General features: G+C 38.1%; 1 protein-coding gene across 4 annotated transcripts in view; it reads left to right on the forward strand.

The window, feature by feature from the left end:
* Positions 1–16,781, forward strand: part of OSBPL3 (oxysterol binding protein like 3) — an 81,232-nt gene that overhangs the window by 25,859 nt on the left and 38,592 nt on the right. For all 4 annotated transcript variants that reach the window (XM_040075895.2, XM_040075906.2, XM_058422624.1 and 1 more), the window contains one exon: positions 13,779–14,021. In XM_040075895.2, the coding sequence (XP_039931829.1) occupies positions 13,929–14,021 (93 nt within the window). In that variant the 5' untranslated portion in view covers positions 13,779–13,928. The remainder of the gene's footprint in view (positions 1–13,778; positions 14,022–16,781) is intronic.

A 16,781-nucleotide genomic window follows, 5' to 3' on the forward strand; every position in this document is an offset into this window, starting at 1 on the left:
ACAAAGGCATCATCATAGAAAAAATAAATGTGGTTATTAAGACTTGATTAAAAGGCGATCATTAACACTTGAACAAGGTGCTAGTATCACTTCAGATGCATATATAGAGAACATGAGTAACAATATGCCTATACATTGCATAGGTGTGGGAAATGGAACAGTTTTACGACCAGCAAGAATTATGGGGTTTGCCATGGAAAGTGCAGCAGAAGTTCTTAGGCTGATGAATGGACCAGAGCTGCTGAAGGTGTACGTGGTAGAGAGGAAGGCTGCAGTCCTCCTGAGTGTCCACCTTGAGGCAGGTGGCAGGCTGATTGATCTGGGCCAGCTCAGAAGGCACAGCCACGCAGATGCTGAGTGAAGTGTCCAGATCCGAGTCTCTGCAGTGAGTCAGAGCTCAGGGCCTTCTGCCTTTGCTTCCAAATGTGCTGCCATCAGTCTGGTGTAGTCTAATAGGCACTGACCTTTAATTGCCTTTTGGCCTTGTGGCATCAAGCTGCTACTGCCACAAATGACAATTAGTAAAATTCCTTTCATTAGACTGCAGTGAACAAGAGGTAACACGATAGAAAGTGCAGGGTAAGGAAGACGTATTTTCCTTTATAAAGAATACGTTATTGCTATCACAAAACCATTCATGTGACTGTATGTGTTTGCATTTCAGAGTATTCTGAAATGATTGTGAAAACTAGCATTGTTGCTACTTATTTATGTAAGTTAGCAGTAGCAAAGGAATTCGGATTCAATATGTTAAAAGGAGGGTCAAATGGAAGACCGGTTGGTGGTTTTGGATAAATTGTGGCAACTCAGTTTGGACTGTTTGCTTTCACCTGATTTATTTAATTTGCTACCTGCGAACTACCCTGGTTTTGTCCATGAGCACAAGAAGGCTCATTAATTTTTCTGAAATAATGTCTCTGCTTGCTCAGCTGAAGAAAAGTCAGGCCGGCAGCATCCCTGAAAGTGGTTCTGGATCTAAAAAACAGTGGTTGTTTATGTACAAAATGTTAATTTTCTCTGCTCTCTTCAGACATAACTAATGTGTGACTTAATTCAGATACACTAGCTGAGAATCATTATGTTCACAGGGGAAGTAATGCATTTGTCACATGTATTTATTTCTCACGCTTAATGCATAGCATCCAATTTGACAATTCCTGCACTTGTTGGTGATTTTAAGCTTCTTAGATTTACTGTGTTAGGTAGTTAAGCTGCTGGTTTTAACTTCCAAATGCCTAATGCTTTTTCCATGTCCTCACCTAGCTCCAGAAAAGTATCCCAGGCGTGGGGAAGGGGGCGGGGAGGAAGACAGAGAGAAACTGAGCTGTTCAGACTTGTATAAAAGGGGATGTGAACTCTGAGCAGTTAGTGAAGTCCCCAGGCAAAACTAATATAAAGTCAGATTCCTCTGCACAAGGCAGCAGCATTTATTGGAAGCTTTGATTATTTTAAAGCACTGTATGCTGGATTCGTATGGACAATCTGTAAGAACAAATGACAGACATCTCAGAATTAGTTGCTGAATGCTGTGGACAATAATACTGAAATTTTGAATAGATTAGCAGTTGGTAATAGGTCAAAAGTTGTATTTCTGGGAATGCTATCATTTATGTGAAAGAAAAATGTGAGGTGTGAAGGTGTGGAAGCCTTTACTGCAGTTTTGGGTCTAAATGAACCTCACCCTCACAAAGACGCAATCAGATTTCACTGGATGCTGTTCAGAGCCTGGCGTGTGACTACCGGTTGTTCCATTTTCAAAAACCTAATGTGCTAAAAGGAGAAAAACATAAGGAGAGGGACCAGAGTATTTTTCTCTGAGTAATTCAATAACTTTTTTGTACTTGACACAAATATAAATTATTTACATTTTTATGCATGCTCTTCATAAATTAACTGTTGTGTGGCTCTAGTAATATTTTAATTCAGTTGGCCAAAATGACCTGTTGGAATACAGCACCAGGTCCCCAAGAAATGTGTTGTACTGTATTTTCTTTCACCTTTTAAAAGTGTAATACCCATTCAACACGATAAACAATCTATTTCCAAAATCATCTCTTGTGATGCAAATGATACTGGAGTGTGGCAGGAGATCCTGCTTGTTCATCTCTGTGTTTTATAGTTTAGTAGTGACTTGAAGCAGTGATCACCCTAACTGGTATTGTAAAATCACTCTAGAGAACAAGTTTTTGCTCTCTTACCCTGAGAACCAATGGGAAGAGTTTCAACAACACCTCTTTTGTTATTCTCAGTGTTAGTGTGAGCGTCCTACTCTGGAAGATCATTCTGAGGAGCGATATCATGTGGCTGGTGAGCAGTCAGCTAAGTCAACAGGTTTGAGGAGAGTTTGAATAGGAGCTGGGGTACGGCCAGATCCCACAGCCCCCTTGTTTGTTTGCAACTAGAACATTCAGTGGACTGATTTTCTTATTTTTTGAGTGCAGAAGAGAAGACTGTCAAGCTTCAAATGCTGATAATGTAACTTCTCCAAATGCCATCCTTCCAACTGCCATTGGTCATTCCCAGATTTATTTTTAATGGGACGTTCGATGTAAATCCTTGTGATTTTGGTGTAACAACACTAAAGATTTTTGGGTTCTTTGACATAATGAAAGAGGATGTGATCTCAAAAACAGTATAACATGTTAAGAGAAATAATTGAGTGCATTTTTTAATGGAAATCTTAGGGGTTTTTTTTTACTTAAATTACCATTCACAATAATTTTTTTTCACATTTCTCCTCCAGCTCCTCATTTTCTACATACATTTAATTTTTCTACCTTTTCACAATTAAACGCACAGAAAAAAATTATGAAAATCTGTTCAATGGTTCTGTTTTAATTGCCTGTATTGCACAGGCATTTTTTTTTTTTTTTTTTACAAGACAGTATGAGTTATGACAATACTTTAATGTTTGTGAATATTGTTTTCTGATCAAGGCTGGATGACAACTTTGTACATAGAGTTTCAATATTGAACAGCCTTTGAGAAGACAGTTTTATGTCAGAAGTGTACTTTTATGTTCTGAACTATGTCCTGAACTCCTTTATGCATTCTGTATTTTATAATGTTAGAAATATATTCTTGATAAACCTTCTCAAACCTTTAATGCTAAAAGTATTGCTTGGTGGCAAAATTGTAAAATACGCATTCAATGAAAGATTAATATTAGTTAAAGGAAAAAAATGTAGGTCAGCACGGGTGAAGTAGGCATGAGTGCCATCTGTTAAGAAAACAGCTTTCAGTATTATGTTTCCTGCAACTTCATATGTTGTTATTTTAGTCATATTAGACATTTCTATTAAAAAAACTCAAACCTTTTAGTGTCTTCCTCTAAGAAATTACTTTCTTCTACTTTCCTTTTCAGAAATTCATCAAGAGAGTTATATGAAAAAAGACTTGTTAAGTATTGTCATAATTCACTTTATGCACTATCCATAATTAACCACAGGTTTGATTTTTTTTTTTGTGTTGTAAGTCCTGATGGTCTAGCAAAGCCAGTGCCATATGCCAGCAGTTTAGAAACTAACACAAAACTGATGAAGGATTGGAAGGAGAGTAGAGAGAGGGAAGGCAAATGCTGGTGGAACTCTTTTAATATTAAGCTGTTTAAGGGGAATCTACATCACTTGTGAAAATTTCTGTTTATTGCTGTTTTATAGCCTATAATTAAAATCCAGCTTGTTAATTGCTGTTCAAGTATAATCAACCTCAAGAATGCTATGAAGCAACCAAAATATTGGACCGTACACATTACAAAATTCTTCGTGTTGTTGACTGCCATCTCTATGGCCTGCTTACAGAGACTGGAGCTGAACTAAAAAATTATATACTACTTAGAAATAAAAAATACTGATAGTTTAGTTGTACCATGCTTTCATTGAGCTCAAATCAAGTTCTGTGTAAGTTATTCATTCTCTTATTGCTGAGGCATCCTAATTAAAACCTTCCATCTTTTAAACTTCTAAAAATAGTTAAGAATGAGAGTGTAGCTTTTTTTAATCACAGAGCATTTCATTTGTTTTTAATTAAATTCAAATAGATAGCTTCTAGTTTGCACAAATGTAAATCTAAATGTAAAATTAGGGACAGAATATCTTGTTCAGAACTGTCTGGATCAATTGAAAATAATACTGCTTCCACTCTCTTGGCCACCAGTAGGTGATGACCATCCCACATCTCACTTGCTGTGACAAAAATCATGCTCTACTGAAGTGCATCAGGAATGCTCCTGTGATTTCTTTTTTAAAAAATTACTTATTTTTTGGCAGGAGAACTATTGATCTCTAGGAAAGGACAGTAACAAATTGCTTGGGAGCAAGAATTTCTTTAATTACTTTGGCGGATTTGAAGATGAATATGAATTTGAGCTCTAACCTGTCAATGGGGACACTGAACTGCTACTGAGACCCATAAAAGTTCTCAGCAGCTTTGTGTTAACTCTAAGCTCTGTTGCTGGAGACAGGCCATATTTTTACATTGGGATGTCAGATTGTAGTAGACTTGTATAAACAAACTTACTGCAATAAAACTCTTTGGGTCTTCCATGTTCTGGGCTGTCTATAATAGTTACATTATTCACAGTTTTATTTTTTTGGCTAATCTCTGAACTGGCTTTTAGATTTTGTACCCTTGTAGCTAGGAAGAGGCAGGGTAAGATGTGACATGAAGTCACTCACTCTGAGATGGACCGTCTGATCTTCCCAAATACAGGTTTGCAACTTCTGCAGCTTCGTGTTTAGTTTCTTCCCTTTTCAAGGGCAAAAGTTCCTTTTCCAGCTCTGTCCAAGTTGAGCCTCTGTGGTAAGCCTTAGTTGCATTTGTCTTCCCCTCCAGCATTTCAGAATTTGAGGTGTTGAGATTGTATCATTTGAGGTCAGGAGAAGATCCCTTTTATGGTTCTTTCCTGTTCAAGAGCTGCCCTGTTAACCAGTCAGAAACCCTCACTTCTGGCCTGCATCTTTTTTTGTCTGACTTGGCTGTTGTGATTGATACCTTCCCATTTCTTATGAAATAGAGAAAACTTTGCATGTAGTCATTCAAATTTATAATCTGGATTCCCACATCTCGCATCTCTCTGTTTCTCTATATCTTTCAGTTCATCTTTTCCCTATGCCATGAAGATAATGTTGCAGAAAACTTGATCCATGGAACTACTTTTCTGGTCCCCATTGTCAAGGTGTTCATTGCAAACATAAATATGAATGGATATAAGAGCAGATATAAATCCAAGCATCTTCCAAAAGCGTGGTTCACAGCATCTGTGACTTTTGGTTCCTGTCACCTCCTGTCCTGTACGTGGATGTGGATTTTTCCAGGCAAAAGGAAAGCTGCAGGCATCCTTCTGTCTGTCCTGGAGGAGCTCCCACTAAAGCCTTAACGATTTTAATTTGTGTGTAAAATGAACACATTTCTGTGAGATATTTAGATTAGATATTAAGGAGAAATTCTTTGCTGTGAGGGTGCTGAGGCACTGGCAGAGGTTGCCCTGAGAAACTTTGTGTGTTCCAACCCCGGCAGCGTTCAGTGCCAGGTTGGATGAAGCTCTGAGCAAACTGGTCTAGTGGAAGATGTCCCTGCCCATGGCAGGAGGGTTGGAACTGCATGATTTTTAAGATCCCTTCTGAGCCTAAATGCCTATGCCATTTGATGCTTCTATGGTTCTTTGTATACTTTTTTCCTTCATGCTGGCTTTTGTTTTTTTGGTTTTTTTCCTAGTTGAAAACTTGGAATTAGCAAATTCCTACCTTTTGGCATTAATAATAAAATTACTTAGCACTTGTAGTACTGATTGTTCTCAGGATACTTTATGTATTATTATTTCCTACAATGCATTTCTAAAGTGTTGGTATTTGTTTGCACATTGTTTTTTAGAAACATGGTGTTAAGAAATTAGTGGCCTCTCACCTAAGGTAGTATTAGAAAGTTAAGCTGATCTGCTAACTGCCTGCCCTTGTTCAGAACACCACATGTCTCTTTTGTGATTTCAAGCTCTCTTAATATGAAAGACCTTCCAAAAAAAAAAAAAAAAAAAAAAAAAAGTTCTACATAATATCTAAAAGAAATCTGTAGTGCTACATATATAAATACTAATGTTGTAAAGTACACTGAAAAAGACGTCCTGGAGTGGACTTAGAGACAGAAACCTCTAAAGATATATTAAATTGATTAAGAAGAAATGTGACATTTTTATTACTTATCATCATTGCACTTTATAAAATGCGTGAATAAATTTCTATGCGTCCTAGGAAGAACTGAACCTTGTTACCACAGTTAGTTAATAAGATTTAAATTTTGAGGTAATAGACCTGCTTACAAAGGAAAAGTACTAAACATTCTCAAAGGGAAGTGCTGTTTCCTTTGTACCTTTTTTTCTTTTAGCAATTAGTGATATGCAAGACAAAAGGCAATTCCAATGTATTATGGAAAAACAGATTTCTAAGAGGGGAATCCAAATTTTTGTTTCATTGGTTTGGTGGGTTTTTGTTTGTTGATTTTCATGGGTTTTTTGTTGTTTTGTTGGGTTTTTTTAGAAAGTAGATGACGCCAAAGTGTGAAAGGTAAAACAGCAGATCAAAGGGGACAAAGCAGGTTTGTTGGATCCTGCCACTCTTTAATGAACATGTCTAGCTCTCCTGCATGAGATAAAGAATCTGTGTTGTGTTTGCTGGTCATAGCACCTTCATGATATTTTCTTTCAGACTTTAGTGAGGATCATTTCTGGGCCACCAAAACTCTTCCAGTATTTCTATTTGTTGTTCTACTTGAAACCAGAGGTGGCTGGGTTTGGGTTTCTTTCTCCATAGTTAAACCAATTATGTCAGGTGGTTTAATAAAATACATTGTTTTATGTTTGCCTTGATAGATTCATGCATCTCACAGCACTATGCAGTTCATCAGGTCAGAAAGAGCCAGTCTGATTTAAAGTTACACCAATGCCTTCAATGACTTGACAGAAAAGTCGTGTTTTTTCTTGACGTGCAGACAGTTCTGTCTTAAGACCTTGATCTACTACATGCTGATAGACTGACATATTTTTCTGAGCTAACATTGTGTCTATCAAAACTGATTCCGGGACAACAAACAATGTGTTATTCAGCAACACTTTAGCAATAATGACTGCAGTTACGAAAAGGAATAAGCCTCAGGGCAGAGTGAAATATCTTTGTTTTAGTGAACAAAGCAAAGCTTTAAGTAGTAAGAGCAGAAAAATGAAAGACAAGCAAAAGCTCCTGCCAAATATTTCCCGCTCAGGGATGTTATCACGAAGAGATGGGCCTTTCCAAGGTTTTCAGTACAGACTACAAAGTGATACCATGTGCCTATTATTTTTCTTACTGGAAATGATAATAAGCTTGTCTCTCTCTCTTCTATTGCCTTATCATCTTTTGTAAGGTTTTCTGTAGCTGAGCCGGTTTGTTGTTTGAGCAGAGACAGGACTGTCTGTCTCCTTAGCGCGGCTGTGTGCGGTGTACCTGCTCCCGGCCCAGGCTTTGATCACAGCTCTGTTTTGTGCTCCACCCTCTTGGCAGGAGACCGTGGACCCCTCTTTTCCTGGGTCACAAACTGTTTCTCGTGACCCCCCAGCTTCTGGGTTATTGTTCAGCCATGCCAAGAGCTGGAGGGGGCTCTGCGGCCGCCTCCGTCACGCTGGTGAGCCCTGAGCTGCCAGGCAAGGCCTGGGCAAGACTCTTCCTGAAAAGGGCAAGGAGACAAGAGGAATATTAATTGTTTAAGGCCTGACAGTGAGCTAGGTTAGACCTGTTATGATTCTCAACTGTGATTGAAATTTGGGTGGAAAAGGTAGTATGACAGCTGACTAATTACTGTAAAAATACTGCCATTACGGTGTATATTTTCCGTGATCGCCCGTCACCAAGACTTTTAACATGTCTATCTAGTTTATAAACCCAGTAAGTTTGGTTTTTTTGGTACAAATGCAATCTATCACAGATTTCCTGGGGGGGATGGAAACATTGTCAAGAGGATGCATTTAAAATTAATCATGTCATGTGCAGTATTATAGTCGGTTTCTGTGGCAGATGTGTGGAAAAGGTGGTATTTTTATATGTACTCATATTTCAGGATGCCGAATGACCTAGTTTTAAATTTATATAAGATTTTCATAATGTAAGGAGTGAATTATCTGTCCCAAGGTTTAGTGAAGCAGCAGATATTTGCTTTGCTTCAGGAAAGTCCAAGTAGAGTTGGCATCAAAGTGTGTTCTTTGATGTCTTTCTTGGGATGTATTCTACTGCGTTGTTTCTGGGGTTTTGTTTTGTGGGTTTTTTTCTGGTTTTGGGGATTTTTTGCTTTCTGTGCTCTGGAACATACAGGATTTTCTTTGATCAAGTGATGAACATAATACATGATACGCAATATCTTGTTAAATGCAGTACGGTTGTTGTTTGTCTAGCTTTTCCCCTTTCCCTCTCTGTCTGTCTCTCTTGATTAGACAATTAGGAGAGTTTTCTTTGAACTAAGTTTTCCTCTTTTGGGTCACTGACACAGCATGATTAAATTGCTACAAAAGCCTCCTTAAGGAGACTGGCTAGATGGAACTGTTTCTGTGCATCACAGACTACTTCATACAGAGTAGTATTTTTTTCATGGCTGATGAAAATGTCTACTCAAGAGAAGTTGTGATGTGAGAGATCTGATGGAAGGCAGTTCTGAAATGTTTCCTGTTATTGTTAGTCTCCCTAAGCTGTTTGAACTTTTGCTTTCAAAGATAGGTTTAATAACCTATGAGTAAGAGTTGTTTTAAACTGCTTTTGTTTATGCAAGTTTTCTTTAGTAAAGAGAATAGCTAGTAACAGAACTGGATTTATGTGCTTTGACTTTCAGTAGTGTGAATCTTACAATAATTGAGGAACAGCAAATTCCTGCCTTAGAAAGACACCTCCAGTAGTTGTACGTGGTGTATCCATAGCCTATTCTTTCCTATTTTGAGCTGGATGAGACACCGGGATAGATTAAAGCTGGCAAATTGAACTATAACAGAGAGAGACATGAAAGCAATACTAGGAAAAGACTGTTGCTTTGTTTATCCAGGCAGACGTGAGTGAATGTAATTTAGTAATAGCTGCAGAGCAAAGGTTTCAACACAAAGTCTTTTTTAATTCTGTGAGAGTCACTCAACGTTGCTTGCAAGCGATTTGGATTGCTCAGTTCCATGCTTGCTGTATCCACCTGACTCTCATCAGGCTTTATGTTGTTTCTATTCTTCTATCCAAAAAACCTTAATTGACTACAGAATGAGATGTATACTTCCAGTTTTGCTTCTCAAAGTCTCTAGTGTTCCTTCAATGCTGAATCAGCTTTGAAGCAGCTGTTAAGACTTTATTTTTTCTCCAGAACCGTGGCAAAAATAATTGCATAATGTTGATTTTTATTTTTTTTTTACTGCAGTTATACATAATTTTTTCTGAATTTCACTTCTTTTGTGAGATGTGAAAAAAAATCTTTGATTTTGCTGTAAGCTTATTGTTTTCAGAGTTGTGAGAGATGAAGTGATGCTGCAAGGCAGCTTTGAACTTGTGCAGTTATAAAGGTTTGAGAACAACCTGGGATGTTAGTTTTTTTTTAAAAAAAAGTATTGTATGCCTGTTTTACATATTATCATATGTTTACATTAGCTTTAATTGATGTGGAATGATAAGGCCCTTAGTAGCAGATGATAAGTAGCGATAAGTGCTGTTTATCATCTTATGGTGTAGTAGCTCTAACTAATAATTGATACTCATGTATTCTTAATTCTCCAAAATGCACCTGGTGAGGTCATTTGCAGAGGTACTCTTGGCCTACTTTTGCAGCTGTTGACTTTATAGAAAAGAATTAGGCCAATAGTTAGCACTTGTCTTATTACTGTCCTAAATTTATTTGGATTTGCCTCAGCCTCACACCTTTGAGTTGTCTTTTTGGGGCAGACCAAAGAAAGTGGCCCTGTGTGCTCCAGAGAAAAGTTGGAACAAATACAGTTCTGAGGCCATCCTGTGGCATGGAAAGGAGCAAATTTTAATGAATCTGAAGCAATTGGATTATGATGACCCTAAAAATCAATTTTAGTTGCAATCTTTGCTATTAGTATAACACTGCTTTTTATGCTTGCTTTAAAGTTGTAATTGCTCTTTTACCTGGTGGCCTTAATTTCCACAGGTAATACAAAATAACATTTGCCCTAGAGAGACCCAGTCACTAGTGCTGAAAGCTGGTCAAGTTGAGACGCAGGACCAGTGTTTTCTCACCTTCCTGGAAGAAAAAGTGAATTATTTTGAAGGGCAGCCACAGTTTTCTTTCTTCTCTTCTAATCTTGAAGAGAATTTTAAGAAAGGAGCACAAAGTTGTTGCTGGAATACGCAGCGGTTTTTACAGAGGAGTTAGGGCCACGGTCATTATTCACATACACTTTTTCATGCTCAAATCTGGAAGTCTCAAGGTAATAAGTTAAATAACTAGGAAACACCAATAGAATAAAGCACTTTGGAGAGAGGATACATTTTTCACTCCTGAATTCTTCAGGGCTGGTAAGAAAAGCCTTTTGTTCAGCCCATGCAGTAATCTATTTGAAGTAATAAAAGAAAATTCAAAAGCCCAACTTTAGAAGTGGAGTGACAGAATACTTCAGGTGCACTCTGCCAGATTTACCTCACCTGACTCCTCCTTGTTCAGGCACCTCTTGTTAGGTAGTGAGTCATCTTCAGCTGATTTGAATTCTGGAGACGTGCCCATCTCACTCTTTTTGATTCCAAAAGGACAAATGACATTGCCCTAGGAGATCTTAAGTGCTTTCTTAGGTGGCATACGTCTGTGTCTCTCTGACGTCAATTTTAGCAAGTGGAGCAGTGCAGTAAAACTGGATCCTTGTAGTCCATCACTTAGAAGATCTTACATCAGCCCCTGCATAAGACTCATCAGGACTAACTGTAGTCTGGTGTTGTGGACTCCATGCTCTGAGCACTGGATGCAGTCCTGCAGCACATTTAATCCAAAAGGGATTCTGTTTCCATGTTCCAAGACTGTCCTGCAGTTATTAAAGGAGATTTGCAGAGGAAGTACCCCTCTGCTCTGTCTTAAAACGTTAGTGTAGCCAAACCTTATCTTCATCTAGACTTTACACCAGAAACATGATGACAGAAATATTCATATGATTATTTGACTACTCTCTGTGTTGAAGTCCAGAAGACCTTTAGGGTTATCTTGAGTTACGTTACACTTCCAGAACATCACAATGATTATGCTGTATGTTCAAACAGGCAAAGGGCATTGAATATCTTAAATCTAGTGTGTCCTGGAGCTTTACTCACAAGTTACTGATGGCAGTAATTTTCAGTGCATTTTGCTGCAAATTAGAGCCTTTTTCTTACCATGAACTCTTCCAATCTTTGCCAATCACTGCCGAAATGCCAGGTAGTCACCAGTGAAAGCTGAAGGTGCTCATTCTGAACAAGAGCAGTGAAGAGAACAGGGATTTATCTGAGCAAAGTGTGTTCCAGAAGCAAAGCACTTGCTGCCTCGTTTCAAGGGGGTATCTGAAAAATGAATTTGCAGGAAAGGTGTTTCTGTTCCTATTGAGAGTGTTTGACCTCTGCTTGTTAATGCAGTTATTACTATTAAACTATTTTGCTAAATGAAGTTTGCAAGTAAGGAAGAAATTTGTGGGTTTTAAAAGAAATTTATATACTTACATTAATCCATAGTTAAAAACCTGAGATGTTTCAAATCGGCTTAAGAAAAAAAAGTAAAATAAATCTAAACCTGTGAAAAGTACTAGTTCTCAACGAAATGCCACAGAAATTTATTTTCCAGGTAGAAAGTGACCATACCTTCTCCAAAATGCACTACTCCTAATCCCAATCCCAGTCATAGCTTCAGTCTAAAGTCCATGTGTTGGGCCCAAATCACATAGAACTTGCTGTCCAATTGCTGTTCTATTTTTTGTTTGTTTGTTTGTTTTTGGTTTGGTTGGTTGGTTGGTTTGGGGGTTTTTGTGTGTTTTTTGTTTGTTTGTTTGTTTTTTGGTGGTTTTTTTTTGTTGTTATTGTTTTTGGGTTTTTTGTTTTTGTTTTGTTTTGTTTTGTTTTGGGGGCGGGGGGGGGGGGGGGGGTGGGTTTGGCTTTCATTGTGTTGTCTTTGTAGCACTTTGATGATTCCTGGAATATTTACCAATTTACCAAGCTGACTCACCTTCACTCCTGGAAGAACTCCAGGAGAGTTCATTTCTCAGCTCACTCGTGGAGGCTGGGCTGTATCACAGATTTGTTCTGGAGGTAACCAAGTATTTCTAACTAGGTAAAGTAAATGCCATAAGGAGAGGTATTGTTTCTGGTGAAAAGAGGGCATGTTGATTGAAATGTTACAGCAAACTATATTGCCAGAAAGCACTGTAGATTGGAAAAGGTTTCTGTGCAGAAGCTGGATGCTTCAGATTACAGCTGCAGGGAGAGAGGTTTTCTACTGCAGAGTGTTGTCTTAACCTTAAATATAGCACCTGGTTTCAATTTTGTGTTCTGGGTGGTTTTTCTTGTCTGTGGCTTTTGATGTATTTTTTTTTGTTTTGTTTTGTTTTTAAGGAAAATTAATCCTTAAAATGCACAAAATGTTTTACTAGGGATCTGAAATTATTGCTTCTCTCAGAATAGAATGTAAGCCTCTTCAAGGAAAAAATTAACGGCAAACTTCAATAATCAGTGATCCCAGCTCAGGACTGTTGTGACTGTGCAAACAAGGGAATTGTGAAGCAGTGCCTCCCTGTTTCGGCAATAAAATCTCTCTTCCTTCTGTGGAGACTTCCTTACCTTTCTCAGTGGTTGTTCTTGGACTCTTCCTACTTGTGAATTCTTTGCCCAAGGCAATAAAATTTGAAGTGATACACAATTTATACAGCCTCCTCAAGTTTTGGAAAGCATCACCCTTTTGTAATGTCCTTTTTTTCTTTTTTTCTTTTTTTTTTTCTTTTTTTTTTTTTTGGGGGGGGGTGCTGTGCATGTGTGGGGTTTTTTTGTTTTTTGTGGGGTTTTTTGTTTGTTTATTTACTTGTTTGCTTTTAAAGTATGCAGTTACCATGACAACTTTTACTCACGCTGGAACTCCGTTACTGGGAGTTCCTGGCATGACTTTTATTTGCATGTGCTGCAAGGAGCACTGTTATTAAACAGACTGTTAATTATTCTTCCAGTCACTCGCTGAGACAACTGATGTGACAGTACATAGAGCTTTCTGATTCCAGGTGAAAGTGGTCCTGCACAGCTCTATGCAGCTAAGTTTTTGTGCTCACTACTTTTAGGTATTACTCTTTTATGTAGAGGTTTTTGTTTTCCTTACAACATGAAGCCATGCTTAGTTATTTAAATTATCAAGGAACAGAGAAAAAGACACATTTATTTGATCACACCATCATTTTTGGTGACATTTTATTGGGTGTTTGCCTCTCACTTTGGATCTATTTGGGCCATTTCATATAGATATTTATGATTTTCTCTGTGTGTGTTTACTAATTTCTTAAAATTAATTTAAATCTGTAAAAAGATGCTTGATACTGTACTTCATCCTCTGAACAAATAGCAACAATTAAAATGCTTTTAGGACCCCAAATCCATGTCATTCCTGTTTGAGACTTGCAAGTTTATCTTGAAGTGATTGTTCAATTTATTTCTTATAAAATACAGTAATATGCTCAACTTTTGTTACCAAAGGCTGTATTATGATTCATCCTAAAGTATGGCAGCAAGAGACAGCATCTGATAACTTGGCTTTTATTTTTTTTTTTTTTTCCCTTTTAGGAGTTTCCATGGGATACAGGTCATACCACTGGACTGCATTTGGGTAAAGGATGAGTTCACTTTTTCTCTGAGGAGTCTTCCAACACAGTTTCCAAATTACATTTTAATGGTGGTCTAAGTGAGCTTATGTGAGACAAATAGTATTGGATCATGAGTGAAGAAAAAAACTTCGGTGCATCCCAGAAAATGTTGTCTCCTTCAAGAAGTACTAGCAGTTGCTCCTCCAAGCAGGGAAGTCGACAGGTACTTTTTTCACCAAGCTGAAAGCATTGCTAAGATTGGCTGTTACTTTTTTCCTTGGGTATCTGCAAATCTCTTAAACCTTGTGTTCCTGTTGCTTGTTTTATTTCATCACTTCTTTGCTTTCCTCACTCTCTCTTTTTTTCCTTTTTTCTTATTTTTGTTGGTGCAGCATCTTATATTGAGTCAAATGTGGTGAACACATATTACTGAATAGCAGGCATGGGTAAAGATGGAATGCTTATAGTGAACTGTGATTTCTATCTTACTGTATGTATGGTGTCTTGATAGCGAAATAGAGCTGCTGTAGCATCTTGGCCTCAGCGGTTTGATCCTGAAATACCAACTGTTTTCTGTTACAGGCACTACTTTTGTGGTAGAATATTTAATGAACTGCTCTGTTTATTTCAAGTTTCCAAGGAAAGGTGTGCATGCATGTGTGAAAGATAATTCATTTTTCATGACTCTAACACGGGGCTCCTTTGAATGCCCCTGTGTGCTGGTTGTTGCTGTAGAACCATAGGTAGCAAAATGAGTATTTGTGTAACAGTGCATCTGTGTGCCAAATGTAAAGGTTGCTTTGTTTTCTGCAGAGATTATGCTAATCTTTAAACCTCTCAGTTTCAAAAGACATGTCTACAAGTGTTTGCACCTGGCAGGTGAGGCTGCTGAAGACAGCTTTGTTTGTGGGCAAGAAATGCTGACCTGCAGCCGCACTGAGAATTAAACTTAAATGTGCTCAACCCATGTTTGCGAAGTCATGAGCAAAGTGCTCAACATAAACTTTTATCTGTACAAGTGCTGGCTTAGTGGAGCTCTTGAAGCTGCCTCAGGCAAAGATTTTAATTGGAATTGAGCATCCCAATCCCCCAACAGCGTTGGTGTCCTCAGCTGTGTTTTGAAGCAGCACCTGCTCTTCTAGGACTGCTGGCCCTGCTCACACAGTTGGCAAGGCAGACAAATGTCTGCACAACTTATGACTTCTAAAGTGCTGTGCTTGTGAAAAATGCTGTGCTTTTATAGTATGCTGAACAATAAAATCCTTGCTCTCAGGATGTCTTTTTTGTTTTCCTGCAATGTTATCTTTTATGTCTTCCATATGAGATTACCTTTGAAAAGCATAATTTAAAAGATTTGGTATTGTCTGTTCAACAGTTCATGTCTATCAAGTGTTATCATATATTATTTAAATAATAAGATTTACATGAGTATGACCAAATCCACTGGTGTGTAATACCGCCAATATAAGGAACTTACTTATGCCATTTATTTGCCCTTTCCATCTGTATATTAGTTTAAATGATGATAATTTAGGTGTTCCACTAAGGAAACAACAGATCATCTAAAGTTGTAGAAATCTGTTAAAAATCCCCTAATCAAAAAAGGACCCCATGTACAATAACCTTCAGGAGCTTTTGTTTGTTCGTTTGGGTTTGTTTCTAAATCCTGGTAGAAGAGTCGAATGTAACACTGTCACTGATACTTTTTTATTAATAGTATCCTGAAAGTTGAAATGATTTTGCAGGTGCTGTGCAGGTTAGGGAGTGACATGCTATGATTTCGATATTCTTTTCTTCATATTCCAGCTTCATGGAGGGCCTCTTATTCCACCTTCAAACATTTGCATCTCTCGTGCTTGTGGCTTTTGGGTTAGTGAGAGATCTTCCTGACAGGTGCTTTTCTCTGTGCTGCTGCTCTGATGCAGTAGTACTTGAATCTGATTAAGTAGAAAGAGGATCTGAAAATTGTAGGGGGAAGAAGAGTTGGAGCAGGGTAACGTTTGCCAAAAAAATAGCAGGGTCTGGATTCTGAGTCTCTCTTGATTTCCTATATGCAGACTTTATTGCTGGTGTATGCCAGCACCAAATAAGGGACCAGAGGTTGAGATATGGAAACACAGTAGTGCCAGTTGTTTCTGCTGAAGTTTAGTTACATGCTGGATGGCTGTTTGTGTGGAGCATGGCTCCTGTGATGCATAAAATGAGCCACTGTGCTAAAAGGGAGTTGACTTAAGCAGGGCTGCAGGACTTTGAGGGATCCACTTTTCCTTTGCTACATTTGGTGCCCATTTCTTGCCCAATGTAGTACATTTGCTGTGTGAACTGAACAAGTTAACACTTAATCCTCTTCCACTAAATTCACCTTCACTTTGAAGCCCCATGAAAAGTTGGAGGCTACTGCCACTTCCTACCTCTTTGCTTTTCTCTTCCCCTCTCCTTCAGTTATGGAAAGGGATCTCTTCCACAGAGACACAACTCAAATTCAGTTTTGTGAGGAAAGAAAACCAGTTTTGACCTTCCTTAAATTTAAATTGACCTGTGATCAAAACAAGGTATGTTGTGCTAGTTATTTTTAAATCTAATATGTTAACTACCTTTTTTAATAGGTCCACCGGGGAAAAGCTTTGTGACAGGAGGACTGTTTAAAAACCCCTCATGTTCCATAAAAGAAAATTAAATCATTTCTGCCAATTTTATGAGCCGTAACAAACGCCTTAGTTGCAGCTGATGCCAACCCTTATCCTCCACAAAGTAGGTTTCTATTTTTGGCACTTCAAAATATTTGGTACAACTGACTGCATTTTGCAGTGAAAGAAAGTGTGGCACTGTCACCTGCTTCGTTCAGGGAGCTGCAAGTTCAAGCATCAGTCTGAGAGCCATTCAGAATCATTACTTCATACTTTCCCCTGGAACAATTTGCCTTAAGGATCTGTATGGTGCAGTATATTGCAGAAAATGAAAAGGTTTTTATTTTACCAAACAA

Source organism: Hirundo rustica, chromosome 1 (assembly GCF_015227805.2).
Source record: "Hirundo rustica isolate bHirRus1 chromosome 1, bHirRus1.pri.v3, whole genome shotgun sequence".
Taxonomy (NCBI): Eukaryota; Metazoa; Chordata; class Aves; order Passeriformes; family Hirundinidae; genus Hirundo; species Hirundo rustica.